Genomic DNA, 17,696 nt, shown 5'->3' with positions numbered 1-17,696 from the left:
GTTAAAACTAGTTTTGTTTATAAAATTATCAATTTATATTGCATTTTATACTGAATTTGAAGCACGAATTACAAGTTTTCACATTTTATACTGAATTTGAAGCACGAATTACAAGTTTTCACATTTTAAATGAAATTTGTTCAACTGAAATTGCCTATACATTTAGAGATTTTTTTTAATTGTGTTTCAAAAACACATATTATTTATTATTTACAAACTTTTTTAACCTCCTCCTAGTGGAAAATTGTCCAAAGAATCCGAAAATGCATTCCGTTTTCCGATTAAAAATCATGTTCATTAAGAAAATCATGACACTTTGAGAAGTTTAAAACAATGACTTTCATCAACATTTTCTTAACTATAGTTAACTAACTTTTTAAACTTGTCAAAATTTTATGAAAAGTTCTTCTTGAGTTACTTTGAACACTTTTCTACCACGGTCAGTATGTTTCTAAACCATTCCTTACGTATTTTAATTGTACTCTTCATTTTGCGGAAAAATCGCAAACCTATCAAAGTCACCCCGTTTTACGGTAGTTGTTGTCGTTAATTCATTTATTTATGGCAAATATTGTAAGTACTTGAAGTATTTATAGAACGTAAAATATGCAGAGTATTTGGCATCAACAGTATTGAAAATACTTAATAACTTTTATTTTTTATTTCAAATTTTTTTTTCTTTCACATTTTTTAAAAATGTTTTTTTTTCATATTATATTATTATTATTTTATTTTTTTTAATGATTTTTTTATAAAAAAAATGTTTCGAGTTTCAGGTTTTAATTTTTTTCTGATATTTTCTGTTTTAAATTTATAAATAGTGCTAACTTTCTTTTAAAAATCAAAAGTTTGGTAAATATTTCTAAATATATTTTAAACATTGTTCATTCGAGCTTTCGCTGCTTGAATATAATGTTATCAAAAAATAAAATTTGCAAAATAAGTTTTATTTAAAAAGTTACTCAATTGGGTACTGAAGCCCTGTGACAATTTTTATTTACAACGGTAAAAACACGATTAAAATCCATTTCTGATAACTTTTTTTCATTTTAATGCATTTTTTTTTTTTTTTGACAAGACAACATTTTTTCGATGGATCAACTATGGTCCCCTTGGAACGAGCTGTCAAGTAGAAGCTTTTCTGTCAAGAAGAACCGCGAGGTTAATTTTTCAAAATTGATTTAAAAATCCATTTTAAACTCTTTGTGGTTGTACAAAGGGTCATTGTACTCAGAAAAATAAGCTTTATAACGCTGTAAACAATAATATCAGCAATCTAAGCTTCATTTTAGGACCCAATTGGCACTTTTTTATGGTTGATATCTTGGAAATGGTAGATTTTATTTGAAATATTTCACAAACAATAATGTTCTGCAATTATCACATAATTTTACATAATATATATTCAAAATTGTAAAATCTAAACTTTCACAAGAAGTGGTGCACATTAAATGTAAAACCTCTATAATAAAATAAAAAAATAATAATAATAAACTTTCACAAAAAAATATCAAAAAATAAAATTCATGCTGGTGTCTTGGCCTGTACGGCACCTTAGCAATAAAAGAATGGATCAAAAATTAAAAAAAAAATGAAAAACTTCACAACTGTTTTTTTTAAGCGTGGACTTTTTATTAGCCCACCGGTTGTCGCATACATGTACCATCATCTGGGGCGAAACGGGACACATGGGGCAAATTGGGACAGCTGTTTCAGCCTTGTTACTGTACAATATTTGAATATTTTTTACTAGTTTCGGATAGAACAGACATCGATTTCCAAATTTCAAGCTTTTAAGTGCTCTAAAAACAGCTGTCCCTATTCAGACTGTAGTCCCGATTCGCCCCAGATGGCGGTACTTTGTACACACTTTAAAAGGACACTCATAAGAAACGGCAATACACGTGACTTCCGAAGAGTTAGTTGAAAAAAATATTTGATGACTGCTTTTATACGTAATGTGAAAATTGTGCACTTTATTAAAATAAAACAAGTGCCTTTTCATGACCATTTTTTAACTTAAAAAAATAATATTTCTTCTAAAATTAGGAATTTTTTGTATAAAATCTTTCATCAAAATGGTTTCAATTGCAATTCAAACTGATATTTTTTATGAAAAATCTTTATGTTATGATTTCTATTCGAGGCTTCGGATAATCGAGTCTGGATTTTAGTTTGAGTTTTGACAATAAATATGTATAAATACAACATTTTTTTTAGGTTAATAGAAAGTAATGATATTTTTTTTATTTTAATGTAATATAAATCAATGAAAAAACCTGAAAATAAAAAAAGGAAATTAAAAAATACATGTATTTAAATAGAGGGTTACAATCGAACGAATCAAACGTCTATCGCGCAGCCATGAACTGTCACATTTCCACAACGTAAACAAACGCGAAGCAAAACATTCTCCCGATGACACTTCTCGCCACTCATGTGCGTAGAGGTCACAGCTAAAGTCAGACCGATTTCTCAATCCAGCGAGTGTTTTAAATCCATCGTGCCAGTGAAATTGAATTAGGTCAAATTGAATTTTTGCAGTGTTATCAATTAAAAAGTACTCTCACAAAGCTGCCATGAACGACATCAGTAAACACTTATCAAACGCAGATTTCGAGGCTGCGTTGAAGGGGTTGAACGAGCTCAATATTAGGTGAGTTTTAAAGATGCACTTTGAGGGGGAAAAGGTTTACTTTATTTAATCAAATTTTAGTAACTGCAAACATGAGGACTTCCAGAAGGAATCCGACGAGCTGTTCGCCAGCTTCATGCTGTGCCACGGATCGTCCAACGAGGTTCAAAACAAAATCGCCCTGAAGAGTCTCAACCTGCTGAAACGTTCCTGTGCCTTGGGAGAGACGTTCCAGAATGAAATCATCGCCAAGAAGAACTTCCTGTCCGGGTTGAGGACGATTCTGGAAGATGAGGCCATCCCGGAGAACGTCCGGATCAACTGCCTGCAGCTGTTGGCTAACCTGTGCGTCCAGAACCGCTTGAACCAGGAGGCGATCCTGCGCGAGTTGAAGGACTTTCTTCTGAAGAGCGTCGAGAACAACTGTTGCTTCACGAACGCGGCCACCATGATCGTGTACAACGCGTTCATCTATAAGGCCGAACTCGGGATGGAGGTGGACGAACTGCTGGAGGTTCTGCTGACGAACGTGGAGTCGAACCGGTTGGCGCAGCGGGACACGCCCGAGTTTGTCAGCATTTTTGTGGAGTATTTGGCTTGTGAGAGCAACGAAATCGTGGACCACTACGAGAAGGTCAGCTTCGAGAAGCGGATCTTGTTTCTGCGGTATTTGATCGAGTACGTGCGGCAGGATGATCGAAGGAGCAGACCGTTGCATCCGGATTTGTTCAAACATCTGCTGAATGACTTTAAGCGCAAGTCGGACTGCGTGCTGAAGACGGTGGACAGTTATTTGGACCAGAAGAACACGGAGGAGGTGTTTACGCTGCTGCTGTTGATGTCGGACGCGACCTGTGTGCATCCGTATGAGTCGTTTATACGGGCGGACGGAGCGTTATTCCTGAACTTGGGATGTGAGTAGATACGCGTATTTCTATTACACCGACCAACAAAATTTCGGCGCAAGATTTTTAACGATTTGACATTTTTTGCCATCAGTTTCCCGCTTATTGATCCTTTCTGCCGAAAAATACTTTATTAGCCCTTTCTTCTGAATAAGTTCCCCGCATTTTTTTGTTTCTTTTTTTTTTTTGCCAATTGATCATTTCTGCCTAAATGTAACAGCCCTTTAATTTTCTATCTAGAAATTATAAAGAGAGCCGGTAACATGTAGTTCAACTTTCACAAATCTTACACCCTTACCAAAAATCATGATTTTCTGAGTTCAATATATCACTTTTCATACAATTTTTTGAGTTCAGGTACTACAACCATAAAAATGGTTATATGGGTTGAACTGGACCTGGACTAGTGGATCCCCTAGTAGAGCCGAAGCACATTTTTCACAAATTGGGTCCTAAAATGAAGCTTTGATTGCTGATATTATTGTTTACAGCGATAAAGCTTATTTTTCTGAAAACAATGACCCTTTGTACGACCACAAAGAGTTTAAAATGGATTTTCAAATCAATTTGGAAAAATTAACCTCGCGGTCCTTCTTGACAGAAAAGCTCCTACTTGACAGCTCGTTCCAAGGGGACCATAGTTGATCCATCAAAATAATGTTGTCTTGCCAAAAAAAAATTGCATAAAAATGATAAAAAATTATCCAAAAATGTTTTTAATTGTATTTTTTACCGTTGAGCATGAGCATGAGCATGAGAGATCACCCATGGTTGCCCCTCCGTTGCTGAACAGAACCGTAATATCCTTTCAGCACTACTGATCATAGGCTTCGACGATCTAGTGGTGTTTCCCTTATCAACAGCATGTATGAATGCGCTGAAAAGATAAAACACCATGATTGCTAAAGCAAGATCAGTTGCGAATAGGTAACAGTCATTGGCCACCAACGGCGCCCGCCATGTCAGTTTGTAGATCTCGATTTTAAGGGACGGGAATGTTAGTTAGCGCAGGTTGCTACTAGGGCAGCTGATTTACTCTGTGCTTACACCCCACAAGCGCCAGGAACCTGAAAATTGGTTAGTAGGATAGGGTGTTTGGTCAGGATTCATCATAGAAGATGATGATGCGACCCAAAATCATAGTGTTTGTTGAAAAGTATTATGTTTTATTCTCAAGGCAAGCAATCGGATGCTGCGGATGAGACATTTCCCGTTTAACTGTTGTTAAATTTTTAATGAAATGGTTTAATCTTAGACAGCCGGCTGTGGAAAGATAAAACCAAATAATATTTGTTTATAGTATGAGGTGTTAAACGCAATCCTGCAATGATAGCGTAGTCTGATTTTTAATTATATAATCTTTTAGTTCATGAATTTGTTACGGAATAGACGCGACGAACTCAATCATCAAGTGTTTTTAATTGTATTTTTTACCGTTGTACATAAAAATTGACACAATTGGGTCCTAAAATGAAGCTTAGATTGCTGATATTATTGTTCACAGCGATTAAGCTTATTTTTCTGAGTACAATGACCCTTTGTACGACCATAAAGAGCTTAAAATGGAATTTTAAATCAATTTTGAAAAATTAACCTCGCGGTCCTTCTTGACAGAAAAGCTCCTACTTGACAGGTCGTTCCAAGGGGACCATAGTTGATCCATCGAAAAAATGTTGTCTTGTCAAAAAAAAATTTTGCATTAAAATGAAAAAAAGTGATCAGAAATGGTTTTTTATCGAGTTTTTTACCGTTGTACATAAAAATTGGCATAGGGCTTTAGTACCCAATTGGGTACTAAAGCCCTATGTCAATGTTTATCTACAACGGTAAAAATCACGATAAAAAACCATTTCAATGGCCCCCTTGGAACGAGCTGTCAAGTAGGAGCTATTCTGTCAAGAAGGACCGCGGGGTTAATTTTTCAAAATTGATTTAAAAATCCATTTTAAACTCTTTGTGATCGTACTAAGAGTCATTGTACTCAGAAAGTTAAGCTTTATCGCTGTAAACAATAATATCAGCAATCTAAGCTTTATTTTAGGACCCAATTTTCAATATTTGAAGCACTTCTTCATAATCCATAAACTATGAAAACTGAAGTCTTTTGAACAATTTTGACTATTTGTTTCATCAGTTTATTTGTTTTTGAGCAGAAAAATATCCATTTGAAAAAAAAGTTTTTTTTGCCTGTTATGGACACCCTGATCCTATAGTGGACCCGGGTCCATAATCCGATTGTGGACCCGGGTCCACTATAGGCAAACTGTTATTTCTATACCAAATTTAACCGAAATTTGATGTTTTGATGCATGGTGTAGGTCTAATGATAGATATAATTAAAAAAAGATGGATTATAAGCACTTAAGTATAAATTATACACTTTTTTTAGGCCGGATCTCAGATATTTTGATGAAAGCGTTGGCCGGATCTATTGTCTGGTACATCGTTGGTGGGTAATCAGAAGTCAGAAGAGATTGAAGATCAAACAAACCAATCAAATGAAAAATATAACTATACAATGTGATGAAGGCTTCAACCATCTTAGGGTGGATTAAGTAAGTTAGTTTTTCTGTTGAAAATTGCCTGGATTTCGCCTTTAGTTTTTTCTGAGCCTAGTTATCCTTTCCGCTGATTTTTTCTTAAGAAAAATAACTGCATTTTGATAAATTATATCAATAAACTTTTTCTAACGAATACCTACGTTCCATGCCTTTTAATCATTCTGGCATTAAATTTTGTGTCTTTTGTTCCTTTCTGAAAAATAAACAACTACCTTTAAAGTTAAGAAGTTATTACACTACGGCAAACAAACAAACAAACTCGCACTTTTTGACAGCTTGGCAGTTTGCCTGCTTTGTTTGTTTACCTGAATTAGTTTGAACAAACGTCAGCCTGCATACCTGTTTGCCTTGTTTGCGATTTTGCCGTAAACAAGTTTGCGAGTTTGGCAAACTGTCAAACATTAGAGAATTTCCGTTACTGCTTACTTGTCTCCTTTAGGACCTAATAAAAATAATTTTATGAAGAAAATAAAAATCATTTCTAGATTGAATTTTCAAAAGGTCTGCATAGGAAACCATAGGAAACTCATAGGTTGTTTTGAAAATTTCTGCCGAATCATTCTGCCTTTGTATTTTCAACGCTCAATATTCCAACATCGCCATATTGGCAGCCATCTTGGATTACACATTCCCTGAGTACTTTGGCGTATTCTGATGGTCATATTCGAGTTCAGCGACCACAATTTAGTTAAATTTAAGAAGTAGTTGATTGAACTTAAAAATCCTTTCATTGTGATTTTTCCATCCAGCCGCCATATTGGACGCCATCTTGAATATCTCGATTCCCTTTGAGAATCGGAAAAATCAGCAGGAAGATTCGGATTCAGGAGGGTTGATTTAATCTAGATCCATCAAAAACTGTCCTGTTACACTATTTGCTTCTTGCATCGCTATTTTTGGAATTTGAGCAATTCTCTACCAAAACCGGAAATGGATTTTATTTGTATTTTTTTATTTGTCTCAAACTTTGTGGGGGTCTTCCCTATGATCAAATAAGCTATTTTGCGTCATCGGTTCACCCATACAAGTCTCCATACAAAAATTGTATGTAAATATTCAAACAACTGTAACTTTTGAGTGAATTTTCTGATCAATTTGGTGTCTTCGGCAAAGATGTAGGTATTGTTGAGGACTTTTGAGAAAAAATAGGTACACGGAATTTTTTTTTGCAGATTTTTTAATCAACTTTTTTTTACTAAAACTCCATTTCCCAAAATACGTATTTTTTTATTTTCGAGATTTTTTTATATGTTTTAGGGGACAAAAATCCGCAACTTTTGAGCCATAGAAAAACATGGTCAAAAAATCTGCCGCCGAGTTATGAATTTTTGAAAAAATAGTGATTTTTGGAAAAAATTCGAAGTTTTAAAGGGCTCCGTTTTCAAGATATAGCCATCGAAAGTTTGATTTTAGCGAAAAATTTGCAGTTTTTCGATTTTTAAAAATAGTGACCACGAGTGACCATTTCTAAAAATATTTTTTTTGAAAAGTTCAGAAAATTTGCTATAAAATTGTCTAAGAGACATTGAAGATTGGACCTCGGGTTGCTGAGATAAAGCCGCTTTAAGAAAAAGAAACACGAAAATTGAAGTTTTCTTAATCTCACCAAAATAACTTACGGGAGCGAATGACCCATAGGGTTAAAGTTCCCTCAATAAAATCAACAACAACAACCAAAATAACCCACCATTTTCTAATGACGATATCTCAGCAACTAATGGTCCGATTTTCAATGGGCGTAATATTCAATGTTTAGCCCTTTTAAAATGCTAGTCTTGATTAAAATAAATAAAATATTTTTTTCAGAAAGATCGGAAAATTTCACAAATGTTTCATGTATTAACATTGAAAATCGGACCATTAGTTGCTGAGATATCGTCATTAGAAAATGGTGGGTTGTTTTGGTGAGATTTAGAAAACTTTAATTTTCGTGTTTCTTTTTCTTAAAGCGGCTCTATCTCAGCAACCCGAGGTCCAATCTTCAATGTCTCTTAGACAATTTTATAGCAAATTTTCTGAACTTTTCAAAAACAATATTTTTAGAAATGGTCACTCATGGTCACTATTTTTAAAAATCGAAAAGCTGCAAATATTTCGCTAAAATCGAACTTTCGGTGGCTATATCTTGAAAACGGAGCCCTTTATCAAAAAATCTGTAAAGTACTTTTCGATTGCAAATTCAATTTTGCATTTAAAAATAATGTCAAATATGATTTTGCATGAAACTTCGATTTTTTCCAAAAATCACTATTTTTCAAAAAATCATAACTCGGCGGCAGATTTTTTGACCATGTTTTTCTATTGCTCAAAAGTTGCGGATTTTTTCCCCTAAAACATATCAAAAAATCTCGAAAATCAAAAAAATACGTTTTTTGGGAAATTGAGTTTTTGTGAAAAACAGAAGAACAGAAAGTACAGAAAATTTGGCCAAAAACCTAGTGAGATCGAAATTTGGTATATAAACTTTTATAAGCGAACAAATGATTCAAAACGGTGGGTTTGCGCAAACAAAGAGAATTGCTCATATATGCTATAGCTGAACTGATTTGTGGAAATCTCAAGAAAACCTATTCACAGATAATTATTGCTTCCAGGCCTCCTGCGCCAGCTCCAAACTCTCGGGAAAACGGACCGCGACAACATCTTCGCCCCCGTCCAAAGCATCGGCGAGATTCTCAAGGTGAAGCAGGGCACCTCCGAGCTCAACATCGAACAGGACATTTCCTACTCGCTCAAATCTGCGCTGGTCAAAGCGCTCGCCAACCTTTCCTACCGGAACAAGAAAAACCAAAACCTGGCCCGCGAGATGGACATCATGGCGGCGATCCTCGACTGCGCCAACCTGGACGCTCGGAATCCTCGTGAGATGCGTTAAAAACTTCCAAATTGAACCAAGAATAATGATTTTTGTTCAATTTTCCAGTTATAAAAGAGTGGAGCATCCTAGCGATCCGGAACCTGTGCGAGGACAACCTGGAGAACCAAAAGTTTGTCGCGTCCCTAACCAAGGTGGGCGACGCCGAGAACTCACTTATAACGGAGTACACCGCCGAGGGAGGGACCATTCGGATCAGAGACGGTTCGACAGCTTCACAGTGAGCAATGGCTTTGGTTTTATTCAGTTGAAAACGAAAAATCGCACTTACCTCCTCGTGTTACGCGAATACTGAGACTAGAATGTGAATGTGGGTGAAGAAATCAGTCAAACAGTTTGCTCGGAAACTGCTCGTAAAATAGGGCCGGATTTGGTTTGCTGATCGGTTCCGGCGTGAAACTGCAAATAAAATAATAAGCGTTAATCCAAAAATCTATTTTTTTTTTATTGTTTTTCAAAAAACTCACTGCTCCTCTGGAATGGTGGAAAGGGTAACGTTCACAACGCTCGAGGAAATCTCCGTAGGGCGGATCGAGCCAAAAAAGTCCGTGATGGGAACCTTGTGGGGGTCTTTCGGGTACAAGTCCTTCCGAACGCCGACCGTTGAGATGCAGACGCGCTTGGGGCAAACTGAGAGCTATCGGAACAAAAGAAAAGGTTCAGTGTGAAATTCTTGCTTTGACACAAAATTAAAAAAATGTTAATAGATATAACTGGATAAACCAAATTTCCAATTTTTGCTTTGGGACCATCCATAAACCACGTGGACACTTTAGGAGGGGGGGGGGGGGTATGGCGATTGTCCACGCTCCATACAAAAAAGTTTTTTTTTGTATGGACAATTGTCCACGAGGGGGGGGGGGGGTTTAAGATTCCCAAAAAAGTGTCCACGTGGTTTGTGGATGATCCCTTTTTGGGTGTTTTTGAAACCGAATTGAGTCAGGGGTATTACACCCAAAATGCAAAAACTGAAAATTTGGTTTATTGGACCTTTTCAAAAAAAAAAATCATATTTGACTGACTATAGTTTAAATTGTTATCACAGGATTTCAGTTTAAAACCCTTTTGATGAGCAGTAATTGAGCGCCAAAGTACTGATATGCCACCATTAGAGCCACGATTGAATTATATGCTGTTCCCCTATATACTATTAACTATATAAAAAGTTTTCATAGAAAGAACAAGCAGTTGTTACAGTAGTAATAATAGTTGCGAATCAAAACAATACCTTCTACAATCACAAATTACTTCCCTTTCCCCACTTTAGCGCACCCTCCTTATGTAGCCAAATCCGATTGCTGGAATATCTTGTGCAAAGGGCATCATGTACTTTTTGACACATTCTGGGTTATTGCATATTCTGAAAGTACTCCAAATAAGCTACCTCTCTACCAAAAATGAGCAAAAGTTACTTCAGAAAAGTCTGTTTACTAATGATTTTAAATAAAGTAACATAAACAAAATCTCGACGCCAACATTTCAAAAAGCATCATGTACAAACCATGCGTTTTGAGAAAACCGCATTTGAATGTTGAGCATCCATTTTCAATTCCCATTTTAATATAAAAGCAAAATAAGATGTTCTAATGATAACAAACGATGAAAAACGTTGCTTTTATTGATACTTGATCACCCAAATTCAATAAAACATTATTTCCGTAATTTGATTTGAGAAAAACAAACATAACTTCTTTTGAAATCACCAACGTCTATATCATCCTGCTGTCATTGAGGGGGACGCTTTGTTATGATTCGTTTTTCTTCGCCGAATGTGCATGGCGCTTTGTTCATGTTGCTGTTTTTTCGTCACGAGGTTCATGTAGTCTTTTGTTTGACAGGTTGACAGGGCTATAAAAACAGGGACTGCTGATGGCAGAGATTTTGTTTATGTTACTTTATTTAAAATCATTAGTAAACAGACTTTTCTGAAGTAACTTTTGCTCATTTTTGGTAGAGAGGTAGCTTATTAGGAGTACTTTCAGAATATGCAATAACCCAGAATGTGTCAAAATGTACATGATGCCTTTTGAAATGTTACCGTCGATCTTTGTTTATATAGCCTTTTCAACCTGTCAAATAAAAGACTACACTCAACCCCCGGTGGTTGGTCACTTTTTCGTTTGACATGAACCTCGTGACGAAAAAAAAGCATCATGAAAAAGACGCCATGTACATATGCCGACGGAAAGCGAATCATAACAAAGCTTCCCCTCCAATGACAGCAGGGTGATATAGGGGAAATATACCCTTTCCAATCAAACACCTGGCTTCGTCATATGGAGAGTTTAATGCTCGATTAAAGCTCCAAAAATACAATTTAGGCTATAAACTTACCTGCAACAGCACCGCCTCAAGTAAACACGCAAATTTATGCAATTTGCTGGCCAAAAAGATCAATTTTAATGCACTTTTAATCATAATTTCTATTTTGCGAGACCATTTCTCGTCATTTTGGTGGCACACACAGTGACACACGCGAGAAACCCTCAAACGCTTAATGAATATCGCCAAAATCAACTTTTCACTTTCGCTTACATTTTCACGGCGCTTTCGATACAAACTGCTCCCAACTACCGGCAACATGTTCTTTTGCACATTAGTTGGTCACTCAGTTGAAAAATAATCCCGAAACATGTAAATAATTAGCAAGCGCCATAAAAAAAAAACAAACGCGCCATGTCTTTTGACGTTTCAATTTTGACTACCCATTCCAATCGAAGGCTGAAGAAAACCGAACGAGAAGCGAAGGCAAATAAAGAACAAAGGGTGGCCACCAACACCACTAGCAGCGCCTGTTGGTGTGAGCCAGTGTTGCCAGGAAATTTTCTCTAGAAATGCTACTTTTCGTGAACTTTCGCGCTTAAAATTTCATTAATTTTGGCAGCACTAGGCAGACCCAAAATAGCGGTGGAAGTAAAAAAAAAACTATGCTGAAAATAGGAAGATGGGCGTGGCCCAATGCATTCGTTTGATTAGAATACATTGTGTAAATATTTTTTTCAAATGAATAATTTTTAGTAAAAGTGAAAATAAACAGAAATGTTCACAAAAAGTTGCTCTACATCATTCAAACATGACTGCTTATTAGGCTTAAAATGTTTTTATTTCATCGTTTGTTATCATAAGAACATCTTTTTTTTGCTTTTTAATTAAAATGGGAATTAAAAAACGATGCTCAAAATTTTAAATGCGTTTTTCTCAAAACGCACGGTTTGTACATGATGCTTTTTGAAATGTTTACGTCGAAATCCTAAGTTCGAGCCAAACATTCAATTAGGGCACAAAACCAAAAATCGCTGGCAAAAAGTGGACAACTTGTTTCAATTCCTGTTTAAAAAAGAAGCTTGACTGATGGTAGGGGAAATATACCCATTCTAATCACTCTAAGCCGTTCGACCAATTCTCATCACTTTTGCCGTTTTCCGCTATCAAATCAACATTTCAGATGTATCAACAATGAAGAGTTGCTTGCTCACTTTTATTTGAGCTATTTATTAGCTTGGAACAGCCAAAAACACTTTATGAAAGCTGTAATTCATGATCAAACTGCTGATAGGCCGATAATAGAAATAGGCTGAGAAAGGGTATAGTTCCCCTATTTTTTTGGGGTGGGCAAAAAAAGAGCGAACTGCTCAAAGAGCCGGTTCACTGAAAAGAGCGAACGAGCCATGGCTCACAAAAAAAGAACCGCGGTTCTTTTTCAAACTCCGGTCTTTTGAAAGAACCGGCTCAAGATGGAATGATTTTTGTTATAAATATAAGTGATTGAATTTCCAAAAAATGTAGTATTAAATTTGTTTTTGAGAATTAAAAATGCAATTTCGAAAATTTCAATGCTTATAAAAATTAATCCCAAAAGTAAATGAAATTCTAAATAAAATGGAGTAAACTTTTCATTGTACAACTGTCAAATATTACTAAAAATCTACTGAATATTTGAAAAATTTTGGAAAAAAAATAATCATTTTGTCCGATTAAACGTGAGCGTTTATAGACCTTATAGATCTTTTAAATCAGAATGTAGAGAAGAGTTCACATAATATTTTTTCCAAATAAAATATCAGCATAAGTCTTTCAGAAATAAACTCAATCTTAAAATCAATAGCAATTTTTCCAGCATCCTAGATTTCAGTATGAATGCCATTCAATTACTCGAATGTTTGGTTTTGAGTAGAAATCTTGACAAAGAGACCACCAAGACCTATGGTTTTCTAAGGTATCTTTTCCTTTTTGGATTTATTTATTTTATTCATCAAATATGGCCGTTACAAACATTTTTCAAAGTTTATGTCACCCCTACCCCTTTCCTTCAAAATCGGTCCAAAAAATCAGGGGGCAAAACCATTTTTTTTTTTCAAAAAACTTTCAAATTTTAATGGAAATAGAAATCTTATCAACTGAAAACAAATTAAAAAGCATTGTGGGATCGATACAAAATATTTAATTTTTTGTGAAATTCCGTTTGCACCGAATGAAAAAAGTTTTTTTTTGGCTTAAAAAATAAGTTCATCAATACTTCGATATTTTGAAATCTAATGATTGTAATGCAACTGGGGATGTGTAAAATGCATTTTAAAACTCTTTTTTCATTAAAATGTTTATACCATGGCTTGTTTTTTTTTTTTTTTTTGCTGCTTTGGCCAGAGTTGGGGGGCATAATAAACTTCAAAAAATGTTTGGTACGGCCTAATTTATAAAAGTCCTATGTGAAATAACTTATAAAATCACACGATTCTTGAAAAAACCCATTTCATCCAAATTTTGAAAAAGAGCGAAAGAACCGTTCAAAAGAGCGGCTCTTTTTAAAGAGCGAACGAAAATGAGCGGCTCCTAAAAAAGAGCGGTTTTGCCCACCTCTAGTATTTTTACTGATGATACGATAAAATTAATCATTATCCTCAACTCTGCTTAAATGCTTCTTAATTTATGTTGATTTTCGCAATAAAACTCAATAAATGTTGTTTATAATGGGCCCTTTCTAAATGCGATTTCGAAGAGAACTGAAAGGGCACTAAAGCGAAGTTTTTTTCTGCAGAAATTTAATATTTTTTTAAATGAATTACTATTTAGAATGTAAGAAAAATAAAAGGGCACACCTGAACTTTTTTTTTGGATTGCGGTGAACATTGTTATGTGCCCTTTCGTGTTTTTTGATTTTTTTTTTTTTCATTATGAAATTGTTTGCTATTGCCGTTCAAGAGCCAAACGACATGCGACACCTAGTGTTGAGTAGCAGAACAGAGCGAAGGATGTCGATTGAAATTTCCGCCCTTTGAGGTTATGTATGCGAATTCTGTTTTGTTAAATTCCATCGATCTGATACATTGTTAACTTTTGTTGCTCTATCATTTTAAACAATATTATTTTTTCAAAATTATTTTTTTTTCAATTTTTTTTATTGCGTTAATTTATAGAGGGCAAAAAGTTTACACTCGTACTACTTGAATTTTTTCTCAAAAGTTGTTCTTAGAGCTGTAAATTCAATTTTAAGTTTGCATTCCTATGTAACCGAACAGCGAAAATTTGAATCGTCATTCTTCGATGCTTTGCGCCATCTGTCGGAATTTTTGAGCTTTTAATCGCGAATTAATTTGATTCTTAGAGGGCATGTAGGGAGTGTACTAATTCGCAATTCGCAATTCGCAATTTTCAGTGTAAGAACGGGCCTTGACCGATCTTATGCACTAGGTTCCCGACGAACACGCACTGCCCTTACACCTACATCTCACCCTTGCTCTGAGTCAGTACGAGCAGCACGCTAGAACACGCTTTGAGTGTTCGTGCCAGGCATGCACACCTTCTTTTCCGGTTACGCATTTTAACTCGGCCGGGGGTGGTACATTACGTAGGGTTTGATGTAAGTATAAGCGCCTAACCATTTATAGTGTGCCTATCAACTTTCATTAAAGCAAAAACTGTTTTATTTTCAGTTTGAATTCAAAAACTTATTGTTATTTACTGTGTATTGTTTTCTCCTGAAATCTTCCCTATTGTTGAGTCTGTTTATCTGTTGCTATTTCTTTTGTCGCGGTGTTTTGTTACAATTTTTGGTCCTAAGCATTTTATAAAAGTTTTTCAAAAGTACAATAGTAATATTTGTGTTAAATTGAGTAAGGCCTCAAACCTCACTTGTTAGTAGAAAAGGGTGAAGATTGAAAACAATGGACAGTGATAGAAATATACTATTTGAAGAATCAATAGTAAAAGAAAGATAGTAATTTATGAAGTAGATAAAAAAAAAGTAACATTTGTTAATAAATAGAGGTAACAAACAAGCTTAGATTGTGTTAAGTGCGATTTATAGGGCAGATGAAAAATTATTCAAACAGATAAATAAAGATAAACAAAATTGACATCACTGCCAAATTAAGAGAAAACAGACAGTTTGTTACAGCAGCATCAATTAGTAAATAGAGTGGAAAAGCGTTGAGAAATAAGAGAATCATGAAAGTAAAATCGAAAACAAGTGGACGATAATAAACAGCAGGCGTGTTAGAGAATCAGTGAAACAAAATAAACAGAATATAGATGGTAGATAAAATGGAAAGAAGAGAAACCCCGTTCTGCGATGCTCAGGTACATCCACAGCAGTTGACTCAACATACTGCGAATCAAAACAATACCGTCTACAATCACAAATTACTTCTCTGTCCCACATTGGCGCGCCCCTTTCTTTTAGCCGTCTCGATTCTGACCCACGGCGGTCAAAGGTTTACGAGCCGTTTCCACAGGCCACCAGCTAGGTCATCATGAAAACCAAGCCAACGTGGAGGTAAGAAAATAGGACACTTGCAAGGAACCAGAGCTATACTGTCTTGATCAAGCATGATCTAACAGGACTACGGACGTAGTCAGTGACGCTCCTTCCAGGATGATCCTCGCCTGAGCGTCAACTGAACAGGTATCATCAGCATCATTCGCACTTGGCCTGCATGTAGGGAGTGTACTAATAAATGAAAAAGTGGAATAATCGCGAATGATTACGTTTTAGTGTGCCCTTATGAAATGTTTGGCTCGAATTCGCCATACTAACGAACCGGTGCCGATTCTTTTCACGGAATTGGTGAATTTTCAGCCTTTTTTGTTGAAAAAAAATCTTAGCAAATTTTAATAGTTAATGAGCTGAAGAATTCTTTCATTTTTGTATTCTATGGAAATGGCTTAATGACTTATTAAAGTCGCTTAAGGTGAAGCCGTTGACCATTTTCGATGAAATGTGATCATCACTCTAAAATGTTCTGTATTGAATTCAATTTAACAAATTTCTGCTTCAAAATGAATCAGCATGTGCTGGTTGTTGCTCTCTTGAAGCCGCTGAAGGAATTTTTGATCTAAATCAAGTGTACTTCAAAATTTATATAATTTTGTGGTACAATCATTGACGTCCTAGTTGGCAAACATTGATTAATGACGATTTCCATAACTTTGCAAGGAATGGGATAATCGTTACCAAAAGGAATCAGCATGTTAAAGACACCTTTCTTAACAACTTTTAGAAGGAATTTTGTCAAAATATTAATAGCGACGCAAAATTTATATCTTTGAACGAAAAATCATGATAATGATGGAAGTCTTCACGTTGTTGATTAAATATGAAAACAAAAGTCATAAAAGTTTACTCACAAACTCTCCCATTGTTTTCTTGCTGTTGACCTCGACCTTCTCCAGAAACTCCAGCGCGTAGTACGTGTACCGATCGATAATGTACACCCCGATGGCCGGATCCACGTGATGCGAAAGCGAATCCTCCCCCACCAAACTACTGGCCACCGCCAGAATGTTCGGCGAGTAAAACTTCTCATACATCGACGCCGCCTGGCATGTATCAATCATGAAGAACAACTCGTTGTACCGCTGCTTCTGCCACATCTGTTCAATCGCATCCGCCAACTCCTGGTTCGTAATCTCCTCCGAGTCCTGGAACTTCAAAAACCCATCGCCACCATGCCCCGTCAGGTAGATCAGTACGTTACTCCCCGCATCCGACAGCAACCTCTTCGACCGGGCAGTCCCATTCTCATTCCTTCCCGTCAGCAGCCGGACAAAGTTCTCCACCGTGACCTCGTACCCCCGGTAATCGACCTCCACGTCCGCTCCGTACACGTTTATGTGCTGATTGGCATTATTAAACACCGTGGCCGGTCTCGGATTCCTCGGATTGCACGCCATGTCGTCGGCCACCATCAGCAGAATCTGGCTGTCCGGTATTCCAAGCCGCTTCACGGAACGGTAAACCGACAGCACGTTCGCAATATGCCGATAGTTGAACCAGAAGCGTGAAGTGTCCACCAGGACGGCCCAGTTGTTCGTGTGGGAAGAGCTGGCGACGAAATTCTTCGGGAGCTGGACGGCACACGGATGGTTTTTGATTAGGGCAAAGCTGAAAAGATTACTCAAGAAACTTACCTCGATTTCATTTGCCAAACTGGTCCTGCTAATTAGACACACTAGAACCGTTAAATAAATGCCGATTCCGGGGGAAAACTTGTAAAATTTGTGCATTTTGGTGCCGGTTTCCGATGTCGAAGCAGATTCTGTTTTGAAATCTCTGGAAACAGTCGAGGCCTCGAAAACTTCAAACTGGGACCACCAACTTCTGTCAAACATCTGAGAACGTTGCACGTTGAAAAGAAATACGCAAGTGGAAAAAATAAGTGTGCAATTTTGAAAATTTGTGTGTGTGTGTGTGTGTGTGTGTGTGTGTGTGTGTGTGTGTGTTT

General features: G+C 36.3%; 2 protein-coding genes across 2 annotated transcripts; one reads left to right on the top strand and one right to left on the bottom strand.

The window, feature by feature from the left end:
• Nucleotides 1–2,403: 2,403 nt before the first annotated feature.
• Nucleotides 2,404–9,408, top strand: LOC6047844 (ataxin-10). The gene is made up of 4 exons (XM_038248143.1): nt 2,404–2,656; nt 2,717–3,549; nt 8,696–8,962; nt 9,025–9,408. The coding sequence occupies exons 1-4, from the start codon at nt 2,580–2,582 to the stop codon at nt 9,198–9,200; spliced, it is 1,353 nt and encodes a 450-aa protein (XP_038104071.1). The 5' UTR covers nt 2,404–2,579; the 3' UTR covers nt 9,201–9,408.
• On the bottom strand, nt 9,191–17,564 carry LOC6047843 (putative GPI-anchor transamidase). Its single transcript, XM_038248144.1, has 4 exons — nt 17,383–17,564; nt 16,600–17,319; nt 9,444–9,613; nt 9,191–9,375 (listed from the first exon to the last, which is right to left on the bottom strand). Exons 1-4 carry the CDS (start codon nt 17,476–17,478, stop codon nt 9,300–9,302), a joined length of 1,062 nt encoding a protein of 353 aa, XP_038104072.1. The 5' UTR covers nt 17,479–17,564; the 3' UTR covers nt 9,191–9,299.
• Between the last annotated feature and the right edge of the window lie 132 nt (nt 17,565–17,696).

Source organism: Culex quinquefasciatus, chromosome 1, assembly GCF_015732765.1.
Source record: "Culex quinquefasciatus strain JHB chromosome 1, VPISU_Cqui_1.0_pri_paternal, whole genome shotgun sequence".
NCBI lineage: Eukaryota > Metazoa > Arthropoda > Insecta > Diptera > Culicidae > Culex > Culex quinquefasciatus.
Note: the sequence above shows the minus strand (reverse complement) of the source record. Positions and strands in the feature narration are given on the sequence as shown.

Coding starts and splice junctions, on each gene's coding strand:
- LOC6047843 (XM_038248144.1), bottom strand. CDS start 17,478: ATGCACAAATTTTACAAGTTTTCCCCCGGAATCGGCATTTATTTAACG. Junction 17,320..17,382: donor GTTTGGCAAATGAAATCGAG/GTAAGTTTCTTG, acceptor TGTGCCGTCCAG/CTCCCGAAGAATTTCGTCGC. Junction 9,376..9,443: donor TCCACCATTCCAGAGGAGCA/GTGAGTTTTTTG, acceptor TTTTATTTGCAG/TTTCACGCCGGAACCGATCA.
- LOC6047844 (XM_038248143.1), top strand. CDS start 2,580: ATGAACGACATCAGTAAACACTTATCAAACGCAGATTTCGAGGCTGCG. Junction 2,657..2,716: donor TTGAACGAGCTCAATATTAG/GTGAGTTTTAAA, acceptor ATCAAATTTTAG/TAACTGCAAACATGAGGACT. Junction 8,963..9,024: donor CCTGGACGCTCGGAATCCTC/GTGAGATGCGTT, acceptor TCAATTTTCCAG/TTATAAAAGAGTGGAGCATC.